Source organism: Adelges cooleyi, unplaced genomic scaffold, assembly GCF_023614345.1.
Source record: "Adelges cooleyi isolate 19-005CV unplaced genomic scaffold, UGA_ACOO_1.1 ACOO_flye_CR_arks_rails_tigmint_CR_PRNA_30, whole genome shotgun sequence".
NCBI lineage: Eukaryota > Metazoa > Arthropoda > Insecta > Hemiptera > Adelgidae > Adelges > Adelges cooleyi.
In genome coordinates, this window is record NW_026095971.1 from 16,795,699 (window position 1) to 16,819,312 (window position 23,614).

Here is a 23,614-nt window from a genome sequence, read left to right on the forward strand (position 1 = left end):
TAGGTAAAACTAGAATGTTATTAGTTAATGTCGGAAATTTCGAGACAAAAATATTGAAGGTTGTTATTTTATAATGTATATTATAATGCGTAACCGCTAAACCCTTGGCCGAAATAAGATTATGTAAGCTCCCAAAGACTACGTACAAAATATGACTTTTTCATTTGCGAGGTACGTGCAAAATCTGTAACACTAATGGCAAATGGCGAAGGATATGCATGAAGTACAACGCCCATTATTATACATAATTTATCCAACTTATAGTTCAACTTGACTATACTGTCTGTCGCGTGCTTTATATAATAATTATTATTCATCGTGGTTTTGTATCAAAATAAAATAACGAGTCCTGAAGATTGTGTGATTGGTGAATTAACTGTAATAAAAAAAAAGAACAATTGAATAATGTTATTTTTCTATTATGTAAACATATTATTTCAAGTACTTAATATTAAGCTCTACTCATTTTAAATTATAATAATAACTATAGTTCATCAATCATATGAAAGGACACAAATAAATTAAGTTAACCGAGAAATCGAATACTGCCTTTTTAACTTAGCATCATGTAGATAGTATTATATAAAATAAATAATAAAGATATACTATTTAATCTTCTTTCCTATAAATAATGTTGAACCTCTGTATGAATGTTTTAACGGTTGTACCGATTTTGATGAAGTTTTTTGTTAATTAATCTGTGGTTGGATTTTAGGCTATGTGACAATTCGATAACTTGGTCCTATAAGGCATAAGCTACCTTATGTGTAATTCAAGTATACACAACAGATTAATAAATAGTATTTGGCCTATTGTAATATTATGTACATTGCTAAGGACGTGCGAGTATGAAAATAGTTACGATCGAATACGCGAATGCGTTTATAAAAGTAAACTGAAGTCTGAATATAAACATGGTTATTGGTTACAATTAAATTAATCATCATGATGGAATGACTGGACCGATTTTAATGGGGTTTTTATTTTTTTGATAATTGACTGTTGACATCGAAATTCGATAATTTGACTAAGTGACTATGTGCTAATCATTCTTAAAGATAGTCCTTTGTGTAATAAAATATTATAGAGACAGGACTCCAGTTTCAACTACGTCAAATCAATTAAGGGTACATATTTACAAAGTTAACAGCAGAAAGAAGTCCTGTCCTCGACTTAAATAAATGTATTTAAAAATAGTTACAGTCTACTTATAACCTAACGGCTAAAATTATAAAACATGGAACATGCTTTATCTGCTGGCTCTTGAATAATAATTATTTCCGATCTATAATCTCCTTGCGATGTATGATGATAGTCTTAATTTTAAGTTATGGCCAAATGTTTTTTAATGGTTTTTTAATATTTGGCTTTAATCGGTTTATTGGCAACATTCACCGGGTCAGTTATTTTGGATAAATTTAACCATTCATTTAATTGTGTTTGTTCTGGAATTATTTTTATTTATTAGGATATATATTTGTTTACCCTTTTAAAAAAAAATATCAGTATATGGATTTGTACCTTTCATGGTTTATTTATAAGTTAAAACATTATGAATGTATATCAATTTATTTATTTATCTATTTATATAAAATATAACTGTAAATAAGTAAGTAATAAGTTTATACAACAATCAAGTAATTTAGGTATTTGATGAACTGAATAAACTATTATATAATAATTGTCCAGATCTAAAAACTTAAAAAGACTTGCCTCTAGACATTTTATACACTTATGTAATATATTTATATATACCATTACATATTATATAGAAATACAACCGCTAGATCGCGCCACTTTCGTTTCGCTATTTTGTATAAGTTTTCGATCTGGGATGCCAAGGCTAAAGCATGTTCCATGCTTAAAAACGATTGGATTATTTTTTCTAATAAGGTTGACATTATGATATAAGCTATTAAAAATTAATATAAAATTTTCAAAATTATAACATTATTATTTCACTCAATATTTAGTTTTTGTCTTTCATGAATAATTAGAAAAATGGACTTGTCCCCTTTCTGCAGTTAGCGATTCACATATTAGATACTTGTTTACTTCATTATAATATAACATCTTACTTTCTCGCCACTTAACCACTGTTTATATTTTACATGTTTTTAATTAATTATGCTTTTACAATAAAAACAAATTATAACTGCAGCCATCACATAAACGCATTACCATTACAAAGTAGTTACCCTATGAATTATGAATTATAAATCTTATTATTTATTACAATTGTAACATGTTGTTATTGTAAAATATGACTAAAACCACTATAGACAATTTATACTCATTTTACAATTTTTAGTATACTCGTCTCTGCAATTTATTATCTTTAGTTATCACTTATCACCGGTTAATATGTTATCTATTTTGGTTGATGATTGTGATAACAAGGGCAACCTTTCAATTCTACAGTCTCCATTTTATTTCACATTCAAGAAATCGAATATTCATTATCAAACCGTTCATTCATATTATACTTTTATAAGTTTCATATTTCATTTGTTATATAACGAACTGTGTAATACAGTAAATTTATTCTCTAGTATAGTATTTTCATTTGACTTATAGCCGTTTGTGTAAATTATATCAATAAAAATGTTTAAAAAATTAGCTTCATCTGTTGTATCTGTATGTTCAACTTTTACTCATTTATACAATTATAAATTATACTTATTAATATATATTTATACCTTATAAATTATTTCAGAGCTATTTAACTCAAAATCTTACAAAAAATGCACCCAAGGTGAACCAAAGTGCTTTACGTACATTTTGTAAGTATACTTAAAAAATACATGATGAAATAAGTATCCAATTGTTTTGTGTTACTTTGTTAAAAATTAAGATTACAGTAGCAAGTTCAGTTTTTTATCTGAAAACAATGTAGCTTAACATATAATAATTTGCTTAAAGTATGTTATAAACTAGGTACATAATTTACTATAAGTAAAAATCAAAAAGGTTTGTTAAAATATGATAACATTAATACGTAGGTAATTAGAGTTATTAAAGACCCTGTATTAAGGTTAAGAGAATAAATTTACTAAACTGGGAATCCTTTTTTTTTGCCTGACTAGTGTTTTTTCATATATTTTAATCATCGTATTCGACTTCAAATATTATTTTTAAAACAGTGAAGATTTTAGATTTTTAATTTCAGACTAATTAAAGTATTAATTTTATTTTATCCGTTTGATTATAAGTGTTCAACCTGATTTAAGCCGTTTATGTTTACACCTTAAACCTATGTGAAATGTGTGAAAATTGCCACACTATTTTCAGTTTTTACAAGAGGTGGATTTATAAATGTTCATTTGTTAATTAAGATTCTTATTTAAAATTAGGGCCGTGAAAGGTAATGGCTTCAAAATAACTTATTTTAGTCATTTTGAAAGAGTTAGTGCTAACTATTTTTCAATATCGCACTAAAATAGTTTTAATTCAGTGCTTTACTAGATGTAAATATAAATTTGGAAATTTGTTAGTTTTTCATTTTTTATAAATAAGTAATATTTGGATGTGGTTTCATATGTAGAGTTATTAGTGACAAATTGTATGCATGTTTTATACTTTACACACACAATACATTCTTTATTCTACTACCTGTAAGAATATTAGTTATTAATTAATCGTTTGTTTTTTATTATACTTTTTATAAAATAATTTTTAATTTTAGTTTCTTCTCCTACAACTTACGTCAAAGTTCAACAGGCTGCACCAGAATTTGAAGGAAAAGCAATTGTTAATGGAGAAATAAAAGATATTAAATTGTCTGATTTTGCTGGAAAATATGTAGTGTTGTTTTTTTACCCACTGGATTTGTAAGGTATTTTTTTTAACTCAAATGAATTTTTATTTATTATATTTTCTATTTTAGCACATTTGTATGCCCAACTGAATTGATATCATTCAGTGATCATATTGAAGAGTTTAATAAAATTGATGTTCACGTGATAGGATGTTCATGTGATTCACACTTTTCTCATTTAGCATTTATCAATACACCTAAAAAGGTTAATGTTATTTATTAATTAGTGAATTTCCTCTAACAAATTACCCTAATGTTATTTTGTATTTATTTCAAAATTCAAATTAATTTTATGAGTTACAGCTTGGTGGTTTGGGTGGATTAAAGTACCCATTGTTGTCTGATTTCAATAAAGAAATTGCTAAGGCCTATGATGTTTTAATAGAACCAGATGGTATTCCACTCCGCGGTCTTTTCATAATAGATCCTAAGGTATTTGTTTATTTTAATTAAATGTTTTATGTATATTTTTTTATGATACAAATACATTTCATAGGGTTGTATAAGACAAATAACTATAAATGATCTGCCCGTTGGACGTAGTGTAGATGAAGTTATACGGCTTGTCCAAGCTTTCCAATTTGTTGACAAAAATGGAGAAGGTGTAGTTATATAATGTACTTTATCAGGTTAAGTGTTGATTGAACTAATTTTGCTTTTTATATGTAGTTTGTCCAATGAACTGGAAACCAAACAGCCCAACAATCAAACCAGATCCAAATCAAGCAAAAGAGTATTTTGATAAAGTTAACAAGTGATGCATTCTTAATTATATAGAAACAAATAAAGCTTGTTGAGAGATATAATTAGATATAAAGTATTTTCATTCTTTATGTTATAATAATCTACTTCTTGAAACATTTTATTAGATATTTATGTTAAATTGTGTTTTATTTTTAATTGCATTTAGTTGTGTTTGAATGGCTTTATTATATATTAAATTGTTTAAATAATAATTATTATTTTAATTTGGGATTGGTCAATTTACTTAATAATAGTTAATAAAAGTATGTTTTAAACAAAACAACTACAATTATTTATATTGTGATTTGTAAAAACTTTAAGAAATGTTTTAATGATAACTCTATCTTATTTAAAAAATTGTGAATACAAAATGAGTAGGTTCTAAAGAAGAGATGAGATGTTACCTCTTACAAGAAGTGACTTTTTAAACATACCATAATAAAAAAGCGTATTGACAGGAAACAATATTGTGACATTTAAAATATAGGAACGAATTGTTCTACTTATATCTAACTATTTTACTACTTATAACAAAATACACTTTTTATTCTACAGTACAGAGCTCAGAAGATATCAACTGACTTGTATAAAATTTAACGTTTTTATGCTAAAATGTAAGATGTTTCCACTATTGTTCGATTTTATATATTTTAATATTATTGTCACCTCCAACAACATAGTTTGGCGGACAATAGTAACCATTTAAAGTATAGGAATTGGTATTCAAACCATAACTGTGTAGACTGTGGTTTATTTGGTAGGATTGACTGTATAATAATTAATATACAAGTTCGATAGATTTCTTCATACTATCATATTAAGTATTATTGTTCAAAAATACAAGGAGTCAAAACGGGTTAAAAATTGTTGAGTTTGAAAACTGTATTCTTTTGACTTATGAGTTCTGGTTTTAGGGTCTGAAATTTTTTTCATTTTTTCCAGATTACCTGGTTTTGACTTCCTACCTTAATATTTATTAATTACTTTAAATGTAGATACAGTTTATAATTTAACTTGGGTATTTACCAGGTAAGTATAACAAAGTATTTTAGTATCACATGTTAAAAAAAATAATAGTTACTAAACAATTGTTCGTGTTTTTTGTAAATAATTTACTTTTTCTTTGATTTTAACGGACGAAATGTCCATAACAAATTAGTTAAAACTTATTATAACTGGAGGATTTTTTTCAAAGTACTATAATATATTATGTTCTTTACCGCCAACCAGTTAATGAGTCAACAGCAAAACAACAGGATAACGTTTAATGAATGCCTCGTTAATTATTATAAATAGAACCGTGCAACAGAAAATGCCAACTATAATAGTGGCAGAACTTACAATAATACTAAATTCTATAATGAATAATGAAATGACAAATGACATTATTGGAACAATGAGGCCTTGGGTCTGGGTTGAGGGTTCTGCCCCCCCCCCCTCACACTACATGATACAGCTTCAGCTAATTTGTTTTGTCTTTTTATTGATATAATAGTACTGTTCCTGATAAAGCTAATACAATCAACAGATAACATTGGTCGGTTTGATAAAAATGATAATAATTTATTATTATTATTATTATAAAAAGTAACCAGTAAATGTGTCTTATATTCATAATTCTATGAGTGAATGAGTGTACCAGTCTGTCGGCACAGTACATAATTTATAGTTTGTGTTGTTGTTTTATGTATAAAATATACATTTGATATTTTCGAAGTGTCCTATGGCCGTTTGTGATTTGGTTTTCTTTGAAATAGCCTCTAATTTTTTATATTAATTTCATTTATGGACGTTTATTTTGACAATCGGAACGTGACGATCGGCTCACGACAATATGCTATACTACATTAATAATTTCTCAGGCTTGTAAGAACTTTTTACACAATATAGATATTCTAAAGATATTAAGTATTAAGTGACGATGTGGGTGAAGCCTAAGGAGATTTTAATAGCTCATACATTTTGGTAAGTATCTACTTACCATCAAGCTGTTATTGACTTGACAATATTGTATGTATTATATTTTCAAGGCAAACCGAAAAGTCGAATGAATATTTCAAACTGCAACATCGTATTGGACATGGACAAGGGAACAAAATCTCTTCTTTGTTAATGGGAACGTTTGATAGCATATTTGATACAAAACCTTGTCCTTATAGAATTTTACACCAGACACCAAAATCTGAAGTATACTATGGTATGTTCATTTAGTAATTTGTTGTAAACATTAATTGTTGATGTTGGTTAAAAAAAATATGTAACAAATAAATTACTTCATTAAAATAAATTCTATTGTATTCATTGGATAATAAAAAAATGAACATATTAGATTTTTCTAATTATTTTTAGAAAATTAACATTAAAAGTAGTTTAATTAAATAGTAATGAAACCTTCTACTTATTGGAGTAGATAGTGATGGTCCTTAATAAAAAAAAATACATGCATAGATTTTTGATTAATTGTGGATGGTGTTTAGGTATTACATTACTATTACATTTTGATTTAACATAATATTCCAATAATCATTATAATTGTATTTTTATGATAATTATGGCATATAAATTAATTTAAATTATTTTTATCAAATGATGAAATCATTATTTTATCAGTTTAGTTTTTGTTAGTTGATATTTAATAACATGTTCATTGTATAATCAAATTAGATGACTAAGTATTATTAAACAGTATTATGTATATTTTCTAATCTTTTAAAAGCTATTGATTAAAAATGTTTTAAAATCAATATTGATTAAAAACATATTTCATTACATTTAATTAATTGATTAAAAGTGGCTTAGTAGAAATTATTTATATACTTTTTTTTCAGAAATAGCATGTGCATTAACTGAAGAAGAAATATTTAAGGACTGGGAATGGCTGCAAAGCAATTTAGATTTAAAAGTTTTTGAAAACGAAGAACAAATTACAACGTTTGTTTGTACTAAAATTCACAGTTTAATTGCAACAGTTATGACCGAGAGGCCAGGGGAAGAAGATTCACAGTCGTTCAAAGATGCATCAATAAAATTTTATCGCTTGTTTAATGTATCTCGCGACAGCGTATTAGTTTGTTATTATTCTTGCAGGTGTGTTAATATTAAAAAATAAGTTATACTATTGGGTTATATTTAAATATCATACTTAAATTAAATTTATATAATTTTAGCTACTGGAAAAATAAAATTCCACGTCAAGGTTGGCTTTACCTCTCTGTGGAGTATTTGTGCTTTCATTCATTCATATTAGGAAATGAACAGAAAGTAGTAATTAGATGGGCCGATGTAATAAGCTTAGATAAAAGTAATAATGTTCTGTTATCAAATTCAATAACAGTCACAACACGAGACAAAAGAGAAGTATGTAAATTCTAGTATAAAGCTATACAGTGGGAGTAAAATGAAATGGGTCAACTTATAGTCATGTATTTTTAGTTTCGGCTTTATAAAAATGTTTGGAGCCTAATTGAATCACCGTAATTGGTGAGCTTCAATACAAAAGACACTTTCCATTTTTAAAGTTGTTCAGTATAGCAAGATTTCTATTAAAGTGGCTTTAAAATGAAATAGAAACGTTAGTTATTTTTAAATAAAAACTATATAAATAGCCCATTTTACCTTGTACTAATTTTCACTACATCAATAATAATAATTCAGATAATGCAAAATTTAATCCATTTTGCTCTTTAGAAAAATAGAAAAGAACTTTTTGAATAAAATATGCATCGAAATAGTACATTATAAACTAAATTTCAATTTTTCAATCTCGTTTTAAAAAAAGAAATAGTGTGTTTTGTCTAAAACTCAATGTACATTCGCGGCTTCAGTTTGGTTCGGTTACGGTCAAGGATTATGACGTATTATTCACATTTACGATCACAAATAATCAAATCTAGACAGTCAGCTCGTTTTCACGAGGTGTTGTTGATGTTGTTGTCGAATCCTGACATGATGATATTTTCAAGGCGAACTTTGATGAAAATCGCATTAATTCTTAATGAAGAGGAAGAAATAAGAGATAGGAAATAGAGTAGACGGTTTTGGGTTCATTCATTGGACCGGACTAGCACGTTGATTAATTTACACTAGGCAGTCTCGATCTAAAAACTTGTGCTCGCCACGGTCTGGATTGCATATTGACCAATAATGTGAACCGTTTTATTCGATTACGCACTACTGATTTTGACCGGATAGTGACCTGACCGTGATCACACCGAACCGAGACTGGGAATGTGAATTGAGCTTTAAATTTGGTTTCATTCAATGCCACCAAATTCATTTGCCACCAAATTAGGTGCTTAAATTAGGATTATGTGTATTACTCTTGTCTTACAAATGGAAAAAGTACCTTTGCATTAAAATCGTCCCTCAAGTATAAAAAAAGATTACTACCCCTATAGGATCTTATGATACTTTGAAATATAGAATAAATATTAAAAAGATAGTATTTACTATAATTTTTTAAAGCATTTTTATTTGTTTATTTATCATTGAAGATCGGTATGGAGATGGCATTTAAGACAATAACTATTGTTCCATCCATTTTAACAAATCATCCTATTTTTTATTCAAGATTATGATTAAAACCAAATAATATTTTAATTAATGTCATACTAAAACGGGTTTATCTATAAATAGAATATAGTAATGGTTTACTTTATTAGTCAGACACAAGTATGTACCTACTTCATTTTTATTTTTGAGAAAAAAAATAGTGGTTCGCTCTGTTAAAGCGTTTTGGACTCGCTTCTGTTTTGATTATCTAAATTACAGGGTTAAACTTAAAGACTGATGGATATTGTACATATTTATCATTGGGGAAATAATTGATATTGCAATCGAATGAAAATTATTATTTTACATACTTATTTTCATTTTTAGTATTGTTTTTCGATGTTCCTGCATAATTCAGAGGTATATAAATTGATGAAGCAACTTGTTAATCTAGCAATGAAAGGGTAATCCCTTTTTTTATATTTATTTTTAATATATTGTTAATGATTTATAAATTTTTACTATTTTAAGAAAGGTGTATTTTATTATACCTTTTTGTCTTCTTAATCATAATTCAATTTTGATATTATACTCCGTTCAACCAGTGAATATGTCCTGCTTGACGTATCTAAATGACATAATGGTATTGTCTCAGGCTAAATTTCCCCCACCATACGGCTGCCTGTGTGTGCCTACATACATGTCACAAAAACAAAGCACTCCGATGGTGCGCCAACAGCATGCAATATGTTTCGGTAGGAGGCGCCCCAGCATGTTTTTTTGGGGAGGATGCGTAAGAATAGACAAAATTTGGTCGGCCGCCAGATACATTCTCTCGGTAAACGGAGTATAAAAATAATAATACAAATAAAATTGAGAGTCGTAAATAGTTTTTGAGTTTAAGACAAACATTTTTTTTATTACACCTAATTTTTAAATTGTAAATTTTGTCTTTAAATATGGTATTACATTTTTATATATTTATTGTACTTGTATTTTATTTTTTAGAAATGCACACATAATATAAAAATAAAAAAAGTACAATTGACCTTTCTTTTTAGTGTCCTCATCTACAAATCAACAATTAGAATTTTTTATTATCATTTTTTTTCATAATTTTATAATTAGTATATACAGGGTCCGGCAAAAAAAACCTCCCCTATTTAGAAATGACACTGTGTGAGTTGTGGTGGTGGTACAACAATGGAAGGGGTATCGATCGATAGCGGTACACATGCCATTTCCTCTGACCTAACCTAAACCAGTTTTCTAGGAACCACAATGAGGGAGAAGTTCCAACAAGACGGTGCCACAGGTCACACTTCGCAGCACTCCCTAGCTATCTTGAGAGAGTTGTTTCCTGGACGTCTTTTCTTTTTGCGAGGAGACATCACCTGACCGCCAAGGTCACCCGATTTATCCCCTTGTGATTTTTTTCTTTGGGGACTTAAAAACGCAATCACCCAGGCAGTGGCTGTCATTACACCGGAAATGACACTACGAGCTATGGCCTTTCCCGAAAGTTAAAAGTGTGAGTTTTGGCTCCGTCTTGTTGGAACCAGACTTCTGCCTCATCATGGGTCCTAGCAAACTGGTTTAGGTTAGGTCAGAGGAAATGGCATGTATACAGCTATCAATCGATGCTGCCTCCACCGTTATACCACCACCACAACTCATACAGTGCCATTATATACTAGTTAAATTTACATCAATTTAAAACTTATAAATTTAATAGAGGAATGCTTATTCTATTAATTCATGTTGATATTAAATATTGTATTATAGTTAAACTTATGTTTATTTGTTTTAGAATAATTAATGATGTTTGGTTTGATAAAGATCATAATCTTCTACAAAAACTTAGGTAAGCATACAATCGGTTGAAATGCTATTTGTTGTTTGCAACCTTTTTCCTATTTCCAAAAAAACACAAAATAATTTTCATTTATATCACTGGGTGTACTGTAAAAACTTACAGCATCCATAACACATAATAAAATAATTTCGACTATGAATAAATTAATGTTTCAATTCCTTTTAAGCACATGCCGCTTACTGCGAATAACATTTTAACCATCAAATTTTTTTTGTATATTTATTGTTAAAAGAGACAGACAATCTTAAAAATTATAATATGTTGTGTAAGTATAATATAAAATAAAATTGTTTGATCTTCAATAATCAAAATTATTATAATTTAATAGCTACTAAAGTTTTGATGTCTCTTAATAGTTCTTGTATTTGGAAAACTATGTTACATAATACATATTTTTATTTAGTAAACATGTTCCAAAAAAACAGTCATTTGTCAAGCGTGATTTAGATGCTCGAGCTATGTCTGAACTGTATCGCCTTCTGTTTAAATTGCCTCAAAGTGAAAAATTAGATGGTGTCAGTAATACTACATTATTTACTCCATATAATAAAAAACACGTTTGGGGTCAAGTGTATTTGTCACAAAACTTTATGTGTTTTAACAGTAAAGTAGGTTATTTGTTTAATTCATTAAGATAAAGTAATTAATTCCAATTAATTTAATACTTTCGTTTCAGTCAAAAGACCCACTAAATGTTGTCATTCCATTGTGTAATATTTCTCAAGTTGAAAAATTAGACAATACCAATGATCCAGCTTTTAATAATGCGGTTATTATAACTCTGAAAACGTCATCCACTAATGATAAACCTCCAGTCTTTATATTTTCACATATTCTGGAAAGATCATTTTTTTTGAAGAAGATATCTGAACTTCTTGGCAATTTAGAATCGTAAGTTTTTATACTCAACTGTATCAATAATCTTAAATAAAATTAGTAAACAATGTATCAATCAACCTTTTAATATATATAAAAAAAATAAAGCTGACATTATTTGTAAGCGTTATACATTTTTTTAAGTGATTTAAAAATTTGTTGTTACAAATATAATAACAAACATTAAGTAATATTAAATTTTTTTATACCGATCCTTTCTCATGTGACGCCTTACATATTCTCTCCAGTGTTCTGCCCTTCATAGAGAATGATTTTCTCTCCATTCCTTCATTTCCTCTCATAATACTTTTTATATTTGCTACAAAAAACAATTTTCTTAGGTTTTTATGATTTTTTGGTATATTGAATTACTAATAATTTAACTAATTTTTCTAGAACACGTTTTTTTAGGAATTACATTTTGATCTCTTATTAAAAGTATATAAATATTTAATGAAATAATTTGTTTAAGGATTTCAAGCTCTAAAAATAATGCTGTTGATTCAAAGTCTGATTGGACAATGATGAAACCATTAATGCTTACGTTTCCAATGAAAGAAAGTGAAGATAAAATTATTAAAGTTCATCAAAAAATAAAAGAAGTTGCTTGGAATGAATATTTTAAGGAACACGGATCAGGCGTTTCAATGTACAAGACAAAAGATTTGATCAAGATGGTATTAAAGGGTATACCAGATTCTATGAGGTCAAACCTTTGGTTAACATTTTCAGGTATACCGTATTATAATTTAATATTGACTGTTATTATTTGTTTTCATTAGTATTTTGTTATGCTAAGTAATATATCTTAATTTGTATAAAAAAACTAATATGGTATTGTAAATAATTTGTTTGTTTTGTACAGGTGCGCACCATGATATGGTGGCTAACCCTGGACTTTACACAGAATTAGTCAATATTGCATCCAAAACAAAATCCATATCACATGACGAAATTGAAAGAGACTTACATAGATCATTACCAGAGCATCCGGCTTTTCAATCAGAAATCGGTATCGACACATTACGCAGAGTGTTAACAGCTTATGCTACAAAAAACCCACAAATCGGTACCAAAAGTGTTAATTTAACTTTTAATGTTTAATGAGGTTTAAATTTTTATTTTTTTTTTATTACATTTTTAGGATATTGTCAAGCTATGAACATAGTGGCTTCTGTTTTGTTAATATACTGTACAGAGGAAGAAGCTTTTTGGCAATTGGCATGTATCTGTGAAAATATGTTACCCGATTACTATAACAATAAGGTGGTTGGAGCACTGGTTGACCAGGGAGTCATGGATAATTTGATAGCACAACACTTACCACTTATTCACGATATTTTATATAGACTTGGTCTGATACAAATGATATCGTTATCTTGGTTCCTGACAATATTTCTTAGGTAAAATACAATTAAAATACATTTTTTCAGCGATAAATACATATTTGAAGATTCCACTTGAAATTGTAATAATAATTTAATATTTGTTTATGATTATAACACAGATTTTATATATTCTAGTGTTATACCATATCAAAGTGCTATATATATTGTAGACTGGTTTTTTTTTGATGGAGCAAAAGTCATATTTCAGGTAGTTTTTTTTATTCATTTCAGCTATAAAAAAGAAGTAACAACTCATTTTTTATACTAAACTTGTAATACTATTGTTTTAGGTGGCTTTGTCTATTTTAGAAATGAATCAAAATAGACTGGCCTGTTGTCGTGATGATGGCGAAGCAATGCAAACCCTTTGCAATTACTTAACAGGTATCTACAATGAAGAATTGGAGCATTGCAGTATGTATAAAGATGGGGAAAAAGTAGACAGGGTAATTAAATGTATTAAATAATAATTCTCATTTATACAAACACTAGTTTTACTGAAAATGTTGTGCAAATGTGTTTTACTGTAGTATTTATTGGTAGATATTTTAAATGGTTGTTACTTAAAGATATAACAAAGTACATGATATATTTTTGAATTAAAGATATTATTTGCATTATTGTAGTTAAAATTATAAAACATTTGCTAATTAATATATTTTTTATAATAGAGTGTCTCGGTTCAAGAGTTAATAAAAAATGGCCATAAAAAGTTTGGATCTGTTACGAGTACAATTATTGAAAATCTTCGTATTATGCACAGACTTAAAGTAGTTCAATCTTTAGAAGACGGTAATGAAAAAAATATTGTAAGATCTTTGAAACCAGATGGTTATTTCTCATCCGACGAGCTGATGGTAATTTTAGTTTTGAATTTTTTTTCAACAAACACTTTTTTCATTAAATTGTCATTTTTTAAATTTGTATGATTTATATTTGTTTTTAGGACCTACTAAAGTTTGTGAGAGAAGAAGTGGTCGCTGTACGGAAAAGAACCAATTTTGAACCTCCTAAAGCTGAAACGCCTATGGAGCCCTATGAAGCTTACAAAATTGACTTTGATTTGTTTGAATCATTATTTTTAGCAATATCTCCTTTAGCAAAACATAAAGGTGCTGACAGCCTAGCAGTTCCATTATTTAAGGTATGTATTCTAAAAATTATAAATTTATGATGTATTTTAAGCTTGATTTCTTATTGTAAAACTTAATTACTAATTTTTTTCAGTTGATGGACATGAACGATGATGGTTTTTTAAACTTTCGTGAGTTGGTAATGGCATTAGGTTCAACATCTACTGCAGATGTGTCTATTCGGTTAAAAATTCTATATTTGCTTCACTTGCCTGCCCTTTGTACAAATGAGCATTCAATTTCATCAGATCTAAGTAAGAATAATTCACTTTTTTTAACTGATATTTATTTACAAGAGGATTGTATGACATCAAATAGATAATTCAGTAAACGGGGCTGAATTAGCATCTGAAGCAGCTGAATATTTTGATCAAAATGTGGGCAGCAGCTCAAGTAAAGGTTTGTGTAATTGTGTTTCAATTAGAAAATAAGAATATTTTATTCAATTATTTTTTACTTACTAAAGACTTCATAATTATATTTTCTAGAAAATAATTCTGATGATTTAGAGCTCTTAAGATCTTTTGTACGGAGGATTCCATCATCTAAAAGTCCTCCAATTTCTTTACCATCTATGTCCGAGGACCATTTTGTTTCACTGTGCAAAACTTTGTATGATCTCATTGGAAATTCTCCCCAAGACCAGGAAATGCATAACAACATTTCTAGAGTTGGTATGTTATGGAATACTATTATAGTCTTTAACAATACACATACATAGATACTTGTTATAAAAATAGTATAGCAAATGAAGCATACTCCTTTATATCGCGGGTGTCAATATCTTTAGTAAAAAAAAAAATAATAATAATGATAATGGTTTAATATTTTTAGGAGCTATATTGCTTGAACTAGGGGAGTTCAATAAAGAAGAATTAAGTGAGGTATGCAATTGTAAAATATTGCAATTGTTTTTAGAATTAATAACTAGTAAAATTATATTATTAATTTTTTATTACAGTCTGATAAACAAACCAATACTGAATGGTCAATAAAAGCCGAACAGTTTGTGGCTACTGCTTTGACAGTTCAAGGATTAGTCGAGTTTATTGGTTCAAAAGTTGATATATCTGCATCATTGAAACGACTAAGAGAGAAGTAAATTTTTAAATGGACTTCATTATGTGATAATTTGAAATGTGCTATCATCATCATCATATAAATAGTAATAACGGTAAAAAAATATTTCATTAATGAAATAGTGTTTAGTTGTAGACTCTTCAACTTACTTAACAGGGTTTATCGTCAAGTTAAACTATTACTAATAATTTTTACTATAAATAATTTTACTCTATTATTATATATTTTTATATTATTGTTATTTAATCATTAATACATGCAAGTTAAAAAAAATAAATAAATATATATATATATATATATATGTATATTAACATATATTCATGTATTCCAATTATTATTTAAACTATTAAATCAATTTTTTTTTTTGCATAATGCTAAATTGGGCATTTAACAATGAGTTATTTAAAATCGATTTTTATTTAATGCAACAAATAATTTTTTATTTATACTTTCAAGTAATATTTCATTTAAATACTAAAATTGTTTGGAAAATACCACCTGTTTATTTAAAAAAACATTTTTTTCTTCAAAAACAGAATTTCTTATAAATATATACAACCATTAAGATCGTTTGATACCCAGGGATCACTTTTTGCATCTCTTTGACAGTTGCTTCTGTCATCTCCCTTGCCCAAAATATTAATGACCTATTTAAAAAAAAAATTAAGGGATTTTCAGATTACTTTTGTATTCAAATTATTATTTTATTTATCTTTCAATCAAAAGTGATTTAAGTTAAATTTGAAATATTTAAAAATAAATGTTGATTTATTAAACATGTTTAAATATAGATGTATTTGAATATATTTTGAATTTTTATTTTAATATATTTTTATTTATATTAATGATGTGAATTTTAGTTTTTTTAAAGTTATTAAAATAATGGCTAGATCTGCATGTTGTTATTTATTATTCAATTTGTTTATGCATTTTTACAGGTATTTCTTTTTTTTTTACTTGGAAAAGAGCTAGTTTTGAAAATCTTAGAAATTGAGTTAAAACATTTAATATAAAAACAATTCTAGGAGCTTGACATTATAGTTTTCTCAGGTTAGCTCTACTTCAATCTATAAAATTGTGGTTGTTCCTTATTTGTTCTTGGTACTTATACTAACTGACCAATACAATAGTGTCATAGTGAGCAGTGGTTATTGAACACACATTGAATTATATCTCAATAAATTGTTAGTTATCCTATAATGGTTATGTTCCGTATTATTTTTTTTCAGAAATGTTAATAAGCTTAACTATTTGATCTTATTTAACATGCACTGCTGAGTGGGAAGTCTAAATCTTCAATACAGTTTTATTTTATTCTAAAACAAACCATTTTTTGTCTTTCATTATGATATTAACTTTTTTTAAATAAAGATGAACAATTTGTACTTAATTATAATTTATTATTAATTTCAATTTTAAACACAAAATTCAGTTACAAGTTACAATAAAAAAGAAAAAAACAAATTGAAAAAGAACCTTATTGATTTTATTAAATAATTTATAAGCTGAATTAATACACACTTAACTTTGTACACAGTTTGTCAAACATTTATTGACACTTGTAGAATTTTATAAATAAAATGAATTAGACATTGTTATCCCTGTAACAAAAATGAGTATGGTGTTTTTATAACTAATTTAAGCTTAATTCATAATTTGTACTACAATATAGTTTAATATACATAAAATTCAATTAAAGCACACAAAAAAAAGTTTGTTGGTATATTTATTGTGCCGGTAATGTAAATTTCTTAAATTGAATCATATATATTATAATTTATAAGATAAGACTTACTTATTTAACATACCACTCAATGCATTTTTTGACAAAACATAGCGGGATTCATTATGGTTGCTGAATGTAATCCACTTTTGGCGAACACAAACCCATCTTTTGTGGTGTTCATTAAGAAGTTCATTTATAGTTGGGACTTCACTTAGTTTCTATAATACAAAAGTTTATAACATATTTTTGAACATGAGTAATGAGCATATTTTACAATAATATATTATATAATCAGAAAAGTAAAAGTAATTAAGTTAGAAGTTGTATTCGTTTAATCAAAATATAATTACGTCTTTCAAATCTAATGATGATGAAGTATCTTTTGGTAAGTTGTGTGGTACTTTACAATCAACATTAATTCCAATTTCTGATTTACTTTTTGGTGTAGGTAATTTGTATACAAAGTCTTCAGAAACAGATGATTCATTTTCACTTTTCAAAGAATGTTCTAAATTATCAATTTTCTTGTTTTTGGATTGTCTAAAAAAAAAAATAATAATATGTACCATTATTTCTATGATGATTTAGTCTATATAATTTATTTTACACTCAATGTCTCACCTTGCCGATAATGGATCATTTTTTATCCATGCTCTGCAAATAGTGTACATGGATGTATCTTCAGTAAATGAAGCCAAGTCAATACTACGATCTCGTAATTTCAATACTAACGAATCTTTAACTTCTTGTTTTGATTCATTTTTTTTCAATTTCTTATTTGTTTCATTTTCATCTCTATATTTGTGAATTTTAATCATTATTAACAATATTAATAAAACATACATTATTATCAAATAATGAAGTAAATATTTAATTATATAAAATACTATTGATGGAGGAAATTATATTACTATATCATACAAAACTTCTAATCTATTCTATTCTAAAACTTCTTAACTATTATACAATTTCCTATATGACAGCGTGTCATCCAATCACAATAAAATGCCCAGGTCCATTTTGATGATTTTTTTCTTCAATTTGTAGCTTTAAAATTTGTCTATTTAAATTTTGTATAATTGTAAATAGAAGTAAGTGGAGTAATCAAAGATACAAAGAAGTAGTAATAAATAATTTTGAGTCATACCAAGAAGGAAATAAATAAGTAGTATAGAGTAAAGGTATGTTTGACAGAGTACCAAATCTTTGTTTTTGTGTCAGTAATGACCTACACACAGCCAAATTCTTGACCATGTTGTATTGATGTAAAACAGCTTTATATTGTTAGTAGATATGATAAGGTATTGAAATATCAGGGTTGGTCAAAATCGTCTATATAAGTTTTATACATCGAACAATTTAAAACATATAAAGTATAAAATACAGATGCATATTACATAATGTATTATACGTATAATACACCAATTATTCATTTATGTTTAATACGTGCCACCCTGAAAATATCTCTTCTTAAAATCCAATATTGCAACATTAAATGTATTTCTTTATAGTAAATTTGATTTTTGATCATTTCCTTCTTTCTGTAATTACTCATCTTGCCAGAATTTTTGGAAAAAGTTCAGTAAACTAATTTTATTTATTAAATTTTCAACGGAAAGTGAGAATACTTACAAAATTGCAACATCACTCTCTGATGTAATTTCAGTTTTTTTTTGCTCTTTCTTAGCAATAGTGTCAAGAGCATCATTTAAACTGTTGCGTGCTTTTTCTAACTGATTACCTCCTAAAAAGTAGAATACATGAATAAATTTACAAATTATATTAATGCATTAATAAATACTTATTATTCGCGGTTCCTTCATGGGTGAATCAATTACTTGAGCAGATGATTTTAACACACTTTTACGTTTCTTTACCATTTCTATAAAAATAATTTGTATACAATTATAATTTATACTACATAAAGTAGAAAAATATCACTGGATAGGTATTTGATTTGTATATTAATAAGTAGCAAACAAACAATAACAACCGATGCAATTATTATATTGTTATGTCTATAAATAAGAATGAGGACAGTTAGATCAATGGATAAGGTTGCGTGTGTTTAGCAGCAAGTGTTAGACTGACTGTATAGAGAGAGAAACAATCATATTCCTTTGAGACGACCAAACTTAGGCATAAAAGCTTTTTAAAGACTATCAAGAGTCAAGAGAGCCATACAAAAATAATTAGATAAGAGATTTGATGTTTGTGTTACAATAATGATTCACAGTCTTCATAAACAAATTTTCTTAAGAAAACCTTTTTCTATTATATTTTAAAATTAAAAAACAAAATATTTAAGTAAATAAACTAATAATATAAACAAATTATAAAAAAGGCTCATGAATTTGTGTGAAATATTTTAGTCATTACTTAGCAATTCTAAAAACTAAGTGTAATAATAAGTAATAATATTTACTAATGCACAATGTAACTCAATGTTTATATTTTTAACAAAAAAATTGTAATATTGAAATTCATAAAATTATAATACTTGAAATTACATTAGAATACATAATTTCCTGTTTAATTAATGTCACCACTATTTTCAATAGAAATAAAAATTTGTGATTTTACAAAAAAAAATGAGCAATCTCTACAATAATTAAAATCCTAATTAGACAAAATGTTGGACTTACTGACAAATTGTATGAAATTTGGCTGTTGATCTAGTAGTTGTTTGTTAAATCGTATAAAGCAATACTCAATAGTTAGTATAGACCACTGTTTTTAAATAAGCTTATTAAATTTAAATTTAATAATAATTATACACTAAACATTTGTAAAATGTTTATATTTTATAATTGTATATTATTACAAAATAAACAACAGACCCCGACGGACACTGATAAAAATTAACACGGTAACGGGCAAAGACTCTTATCACACAAGAACTACTGAACTGAATACCACCGACCAGGGTGCACAGGGCAGTTGGCCGAAAAATGATAAGCGATTTTATCGGGATAACACAGTTACCACCAAGGTGGATTTATCTATGGATATTGGATTATGGATCTATGGATATTTATAAATCCACCTTGGTTACCACGAATGTTGCGTGCTACGATGTTATGTTACTCCCGACATTTTTGTTACGAATGACAATTGCTTCGACGACAATTGACACGAAAACATTTACAACGAAAATATGTTTTTGCTATTATTTTTTATGCCACGATTTACAGTTACATCGAAGTTCCATTTTTAATTATTGCTTCGAATTACATTTACCTCGACATGACTTATCAAAAAATCTTAATGTTATGATTTCGCTATTTTATAGGACATTTACATTGATAAACATTATATGGACCTTAAATTCCATTTACACTGACATGACCCAACAACTAATTTATATAAAACTATTAATAATAAATTGATAAACTGTAAATTTGTAATACTTATTCACTCTGTTACTTTATCGTTACAAATATAGTATACTTAAGGTCATTTTATCAACTGCTTTTTAAAATAATTTAAACTTTATTTAATGTTAATCTTTGTTAAACTAAAAAATTGAATTTATCTATTTGACTCTTTCGGTTAAATTTTAGATGAAACTTAATCACAGTTAGTTAGCATATTATAGTTAGTTAAAAACTTTAAACTGAGAATTGAGATTAGCATCAATATTATCAAGTAATATTTCATTTTACTGAAATATCTACTACCTATTGTTTTATAATATAATATTCCTATATTATTATTAGTTATTTGCTTTTACACACTTAAACCTTTTTATCGAATTATAGTGATGAGGTATACTTTATGATTGCATGTAACAAAACATAGAATTAACAGTTACATTGTAGGTAGTTATTTCAATGTAAATACCAATTCAAATCAAAACGGATGCTTAAATTATAAATATTGTATTACCTACACATTTGATTTAAATTGTATGCATATGTAATTCTAGATGACTGAAATAATTAGATTAGTAGCAGTAGTAGCAACAATAATAGTGACGCCGAAGTTTATTTTTTAGGTTATATTATAAACCAATATTTCAACGAAATTCGAAGACCTTGTTTATTGTAGACAAAAATTGACCACATAACCAACCTAACCATATGGGATGACCAAGATTTTTTTGCATGTATTCATCTGAGTAAAAACAAGTTTAAAATTGTTCAGCAAGAAGTAACTAAAAGTTAAAATAACATTAAGGGGACCGCAGCGTGTTTTTTTATAAAAAAATATTAAGTATAAATATCAAAGAAATAAAAACGCCACCTCATTGATAAAGTGATTCCCTATACATTGTGAGAATTTAGTAAATCTACCCCTTAAGGGGGTCGGATCACAACTAGTTTTCATGCGTTTTAGCGGTGCTTAATTAGACATACTTCTCAATGTTGGATTTTTAAAGTATGTGTGGATTTGTTGACAAATTGTCAGGGTTTCTTAGGAAGCCTATTTTTGATTTAAAATTGTATGCTTATAATAAATTCAAATGTAATTCGGGAATAAATTATCATTGAATTTTCAAAAATAATAAAAAATAATTTTGGAGATCTTCAAAAGAGAAAATTAAAAATCGCCTTCCTAAAAAACCTAGAAAATTTGTCAAAAAATGCATACATATATTAAAAATTAAAATCCAACATTGGGAAGTATGTCTAATTAAGCACCGCTAGCAGATGATATTTACCAATATAAAGTTAACAACATTTTTATTTTAACGTTGTTCAAACGTTTAATCTGAGTTCAGATTCAGATTCGGCGAATAAATTCCAAAAAGATGTATGTATATTGTATTTTATTCATATTGCATTTTCCGATACATCGTCAATTAATGTTGTACATTCATGCGGCCGGTGGTGATAGTTTCGTTTAATACTTCAAACTACCAAATGGCGCCAGTCGGCTATTCGTCTCTTCCATGGCCCTGTCTGTGTTTGATAGCCGCGCCAGAATATTATGTCGTCTCGTCACGAACTTCATGAACTAAGGTAATAAAAAGTACGGACTGGAAACGGCCGCCTATTATGCGGTCCTAAAAATATTATCAATTATCAAACACAGTATTTGATAATAACAAGTAATAACAATAAATAATAATATTTTAACTTTTTAACTCATTTTATTTTATTTGTATAAATAAAAAGTGATTATTATTTTAAGTATATGTTAAATCAAGTTATTTATGCTACTCTAATATTACTTATTAGCAAATTTACTCTACTAAAAATAGGTGATAAACACAGAACTTAAAAATGACAGATGCTAAACCATTTAAAGAAGATGAAGGTTCCAAAACTGGAATAAAAAATATTGTAAAAAATGCTACAGATTTGCAACGTTTAAAACTCGAAAGACTTATGAAAAATCCAGTAAGAGTATTTTAATAATATTTGATCTTACTTTTTTTTTTATCCAAATTTGATTTAAATCAATTAGGTAGAGTATAAATAATTGTATTATACTATACACTTTAAAGTATTTGTTAATATTTAAAAAAAAGTTATAAAATAAATATTTATAGTATTGAAAACAATTTAACTTTACCACCACAGACCTGAATTTCAATTTTTTTTATTCAATGCTGAAAATGGTGATGCCAAAAAATTTTTTAAAAAACACTATTATATGAGAAATAAAAAATTTCAAAGAAATCTCACAAACTACTGTGTTCTTCAATTGCGATTCATGTCGTCGACTGCTGCATGATGGCGGTGATAGCGCGAACATGTTCTAGTAGCTGTAACTTCAAAACTAAGCATTTCCGCAAATTTTTTTTGCACTATCATTTTCAGCATTGAAAATAAAATTGATTGAAAAAAATATTGAATTTTCGGAGCTGGGGTGGTAAAGTCAATTTAAACCTAATATTGGCATAATGTATGTATAAATATTCTCTATTACAGGATAAACCAGTTTATATTCCAGAACCTCGATCTGACAAGAAAACACCTCATGTACCTGAATTTGTTAGAAATGTTATGGGATCAAGTGCAGGAGCTGGAAGTGGCGAGTTCCATGTTTATAGGCATTTAAGACGTAAAGAATATGCAAGGCAAAAACATATACAGTTAAAAGCAGAAAAGGTTATTTTTATGAAATAGCATTATCATGGTTAATTGCTTATTAAAATGTTTGACATTTAGTTTGACTTGATGTTATTACTCATTTAGGAACTCTTAGAAGAAGCATACAAACAGAAAATACTAGAAAATAAACAAATGGCTGAAGGGCGGACAGCAAAAAAAAGAGCTAAAAGACTAAAACGAAAACAAATGTTAAAACTAAAGGGGAAGAAACCAAAAGTTGAAACTAATAACAAAACTGAAAGCAATTCTTCTAGCGAGAGTGATAGTCAAGATAATAGTGAAACTTAATACATTTCTTAACGATTCTACATGTGAATTAATTGACAGTGTATATTTTTTATAACTATTAAGACAATATATAATTTATTTTTTGAGAGTTATCTACTAATCCTGTTGGTTGAAAATTTACAAGATGTTTTAC

The 23,614-nt window shown here is 27.2% G+C and overlaps 4 protein-coding genes across 6 annotated transcripts; 3 read left to right on the forward strand and 1 right to left on the reverse strand.

The window, feature by feature from the left end:
- Positions 1–2,434: 2,434 nt before the first annotated feature.
- LOC126838007 (peroxiredoxin-like) lies at positions 2,435–4,747 on the forward strand. The gene is made up of 7 exons (XM_050572074.1): positions 2,435–2,637; positions 2,717–2,783; positions 3,686–3,830; positions 3,887–4,022; positions 4,121–4,249; positions 4,314–4,419; positions 4,487–4,747. The coding sequence occupies exons 1-7, from the start codon at positions 2,605–2,607 to the stop codon at positions 4,573–4,575; spliced, it is 705 nt and encodes a 234-aa protein (XP_050428031.1). The 5' UTR covers positions 2,435–2,604; the 3' UTR covers positions 4,576–4,747.
- Positions 4,748–6,124: 1,377 nt separating this feature from the next.
- LOC126838630 (TBC1 domain family member 9-like) lies at positions 6,125–16,720 on the forward strand. 2 transcript variants are annotated; one of them, XR_007685718.1, is made up of 21 exons: positions 6,125–6,526; positions 6,592–6,758; positions 7,390–7,648; positions 7,729–7,918; positions 9,440–9,516; positions 10,863–10,916; positions 11,332–11,536; positions 11,605–11,819; positions 12,277–12,536; positions 12,670–12,873; positions 12,949–13,207; positions 13,328–13,400; positions 13,483–13,638; positions 13,864–14,049; positions 14,139–14,336; positions 14,420–14,579; positions 14,644–14,724; positions 14,814–14,999; positions 15,160–15,209; positions 15,287–15,499; positions 16,635–16,720. XR_007685718.1 is itself a non-coding variant. In XM_050573192.1 (20 exons), exons 1-20 carry the CDS (start codon positions 6,483–6,485, stop codon positions 15,425–15,427), a joined length of 3,165 nt encoding a protein of 1,054 aa, XP_050429149.1. In that variant the 5' UTR covers positions 6,125–6,482; the 3' UTR covers positions 15,428–15,641. The 2 variants fall into 2 exon arrangements, 1 of the variants encoding a protein (XP_050429149.1); XM_050573192.1 differs by lacking the exon at positions 16,635–16,720 and having other exon boundaries at positions 15,287–15,641.
- Positions 16,721–16,869: 149 nt separating this feature from the next.
- LOC126838486 (protein lin-37 homolog) lies at positions 16,870–20,000 on the reverse strand. Of its 2 annotated transcripts, none has more exons than XM_050572971.1 (7): positions 19,777–20,000; positions 18,933–19,013; positions 18,764–18,875; positions 17,753–17,926; positions 17,482–17,671; positions 17,214–17,349; positions 16,870–17,006 (listed from the first exon to the last, which is right to left on the reverse strand). In XM_050572971.1, exons 2-7 carry the CDS (start codon positions 19,009–19,011, stop codon positions 16,975–16,977), a joined length of 723 nt encoding a protein of 240 aa, XP_050428928.1. In that variant the 5' UTR covers positions 19,012–19,013; positions 19,777–20,000; the 3' UTR covers positions 16,870–16,974. The 2 variants fall into 2 exon arrangements, with proteins under 2 accessions (XP_050428928.1, XP_050428929.1); XM_050572972.1 differs by having other exon boundaries at positions 17,201–17,349; positions 19,777–19,998.
- A 2,176-nt stretch (positions 20,001–22,176) lies between these two features.
- On the forward strand, positions 22,177–23,581 carry LOC126838177 (PRKR-interacting protein 1 homolog). The gene is made up of 3 exons (XM_050572350.1): positions 22,177–22,476; positions 23,011–23,190; positions 23,278–23,581. Exons 1-3 carry the CDS (start codon positions 22,360–22,362, stop codon positions 23,479–23,481), a joined length of 501 nt encoding a protein of 166 aa, XP_050428307.1. The 5' UTR covers positions 22,177–22,359; the 3' UTR covers positions 23,482–23,581.
- The last annotated feature ends 33 nt before the right edge of the window (positions 23,582–23,614 follow it).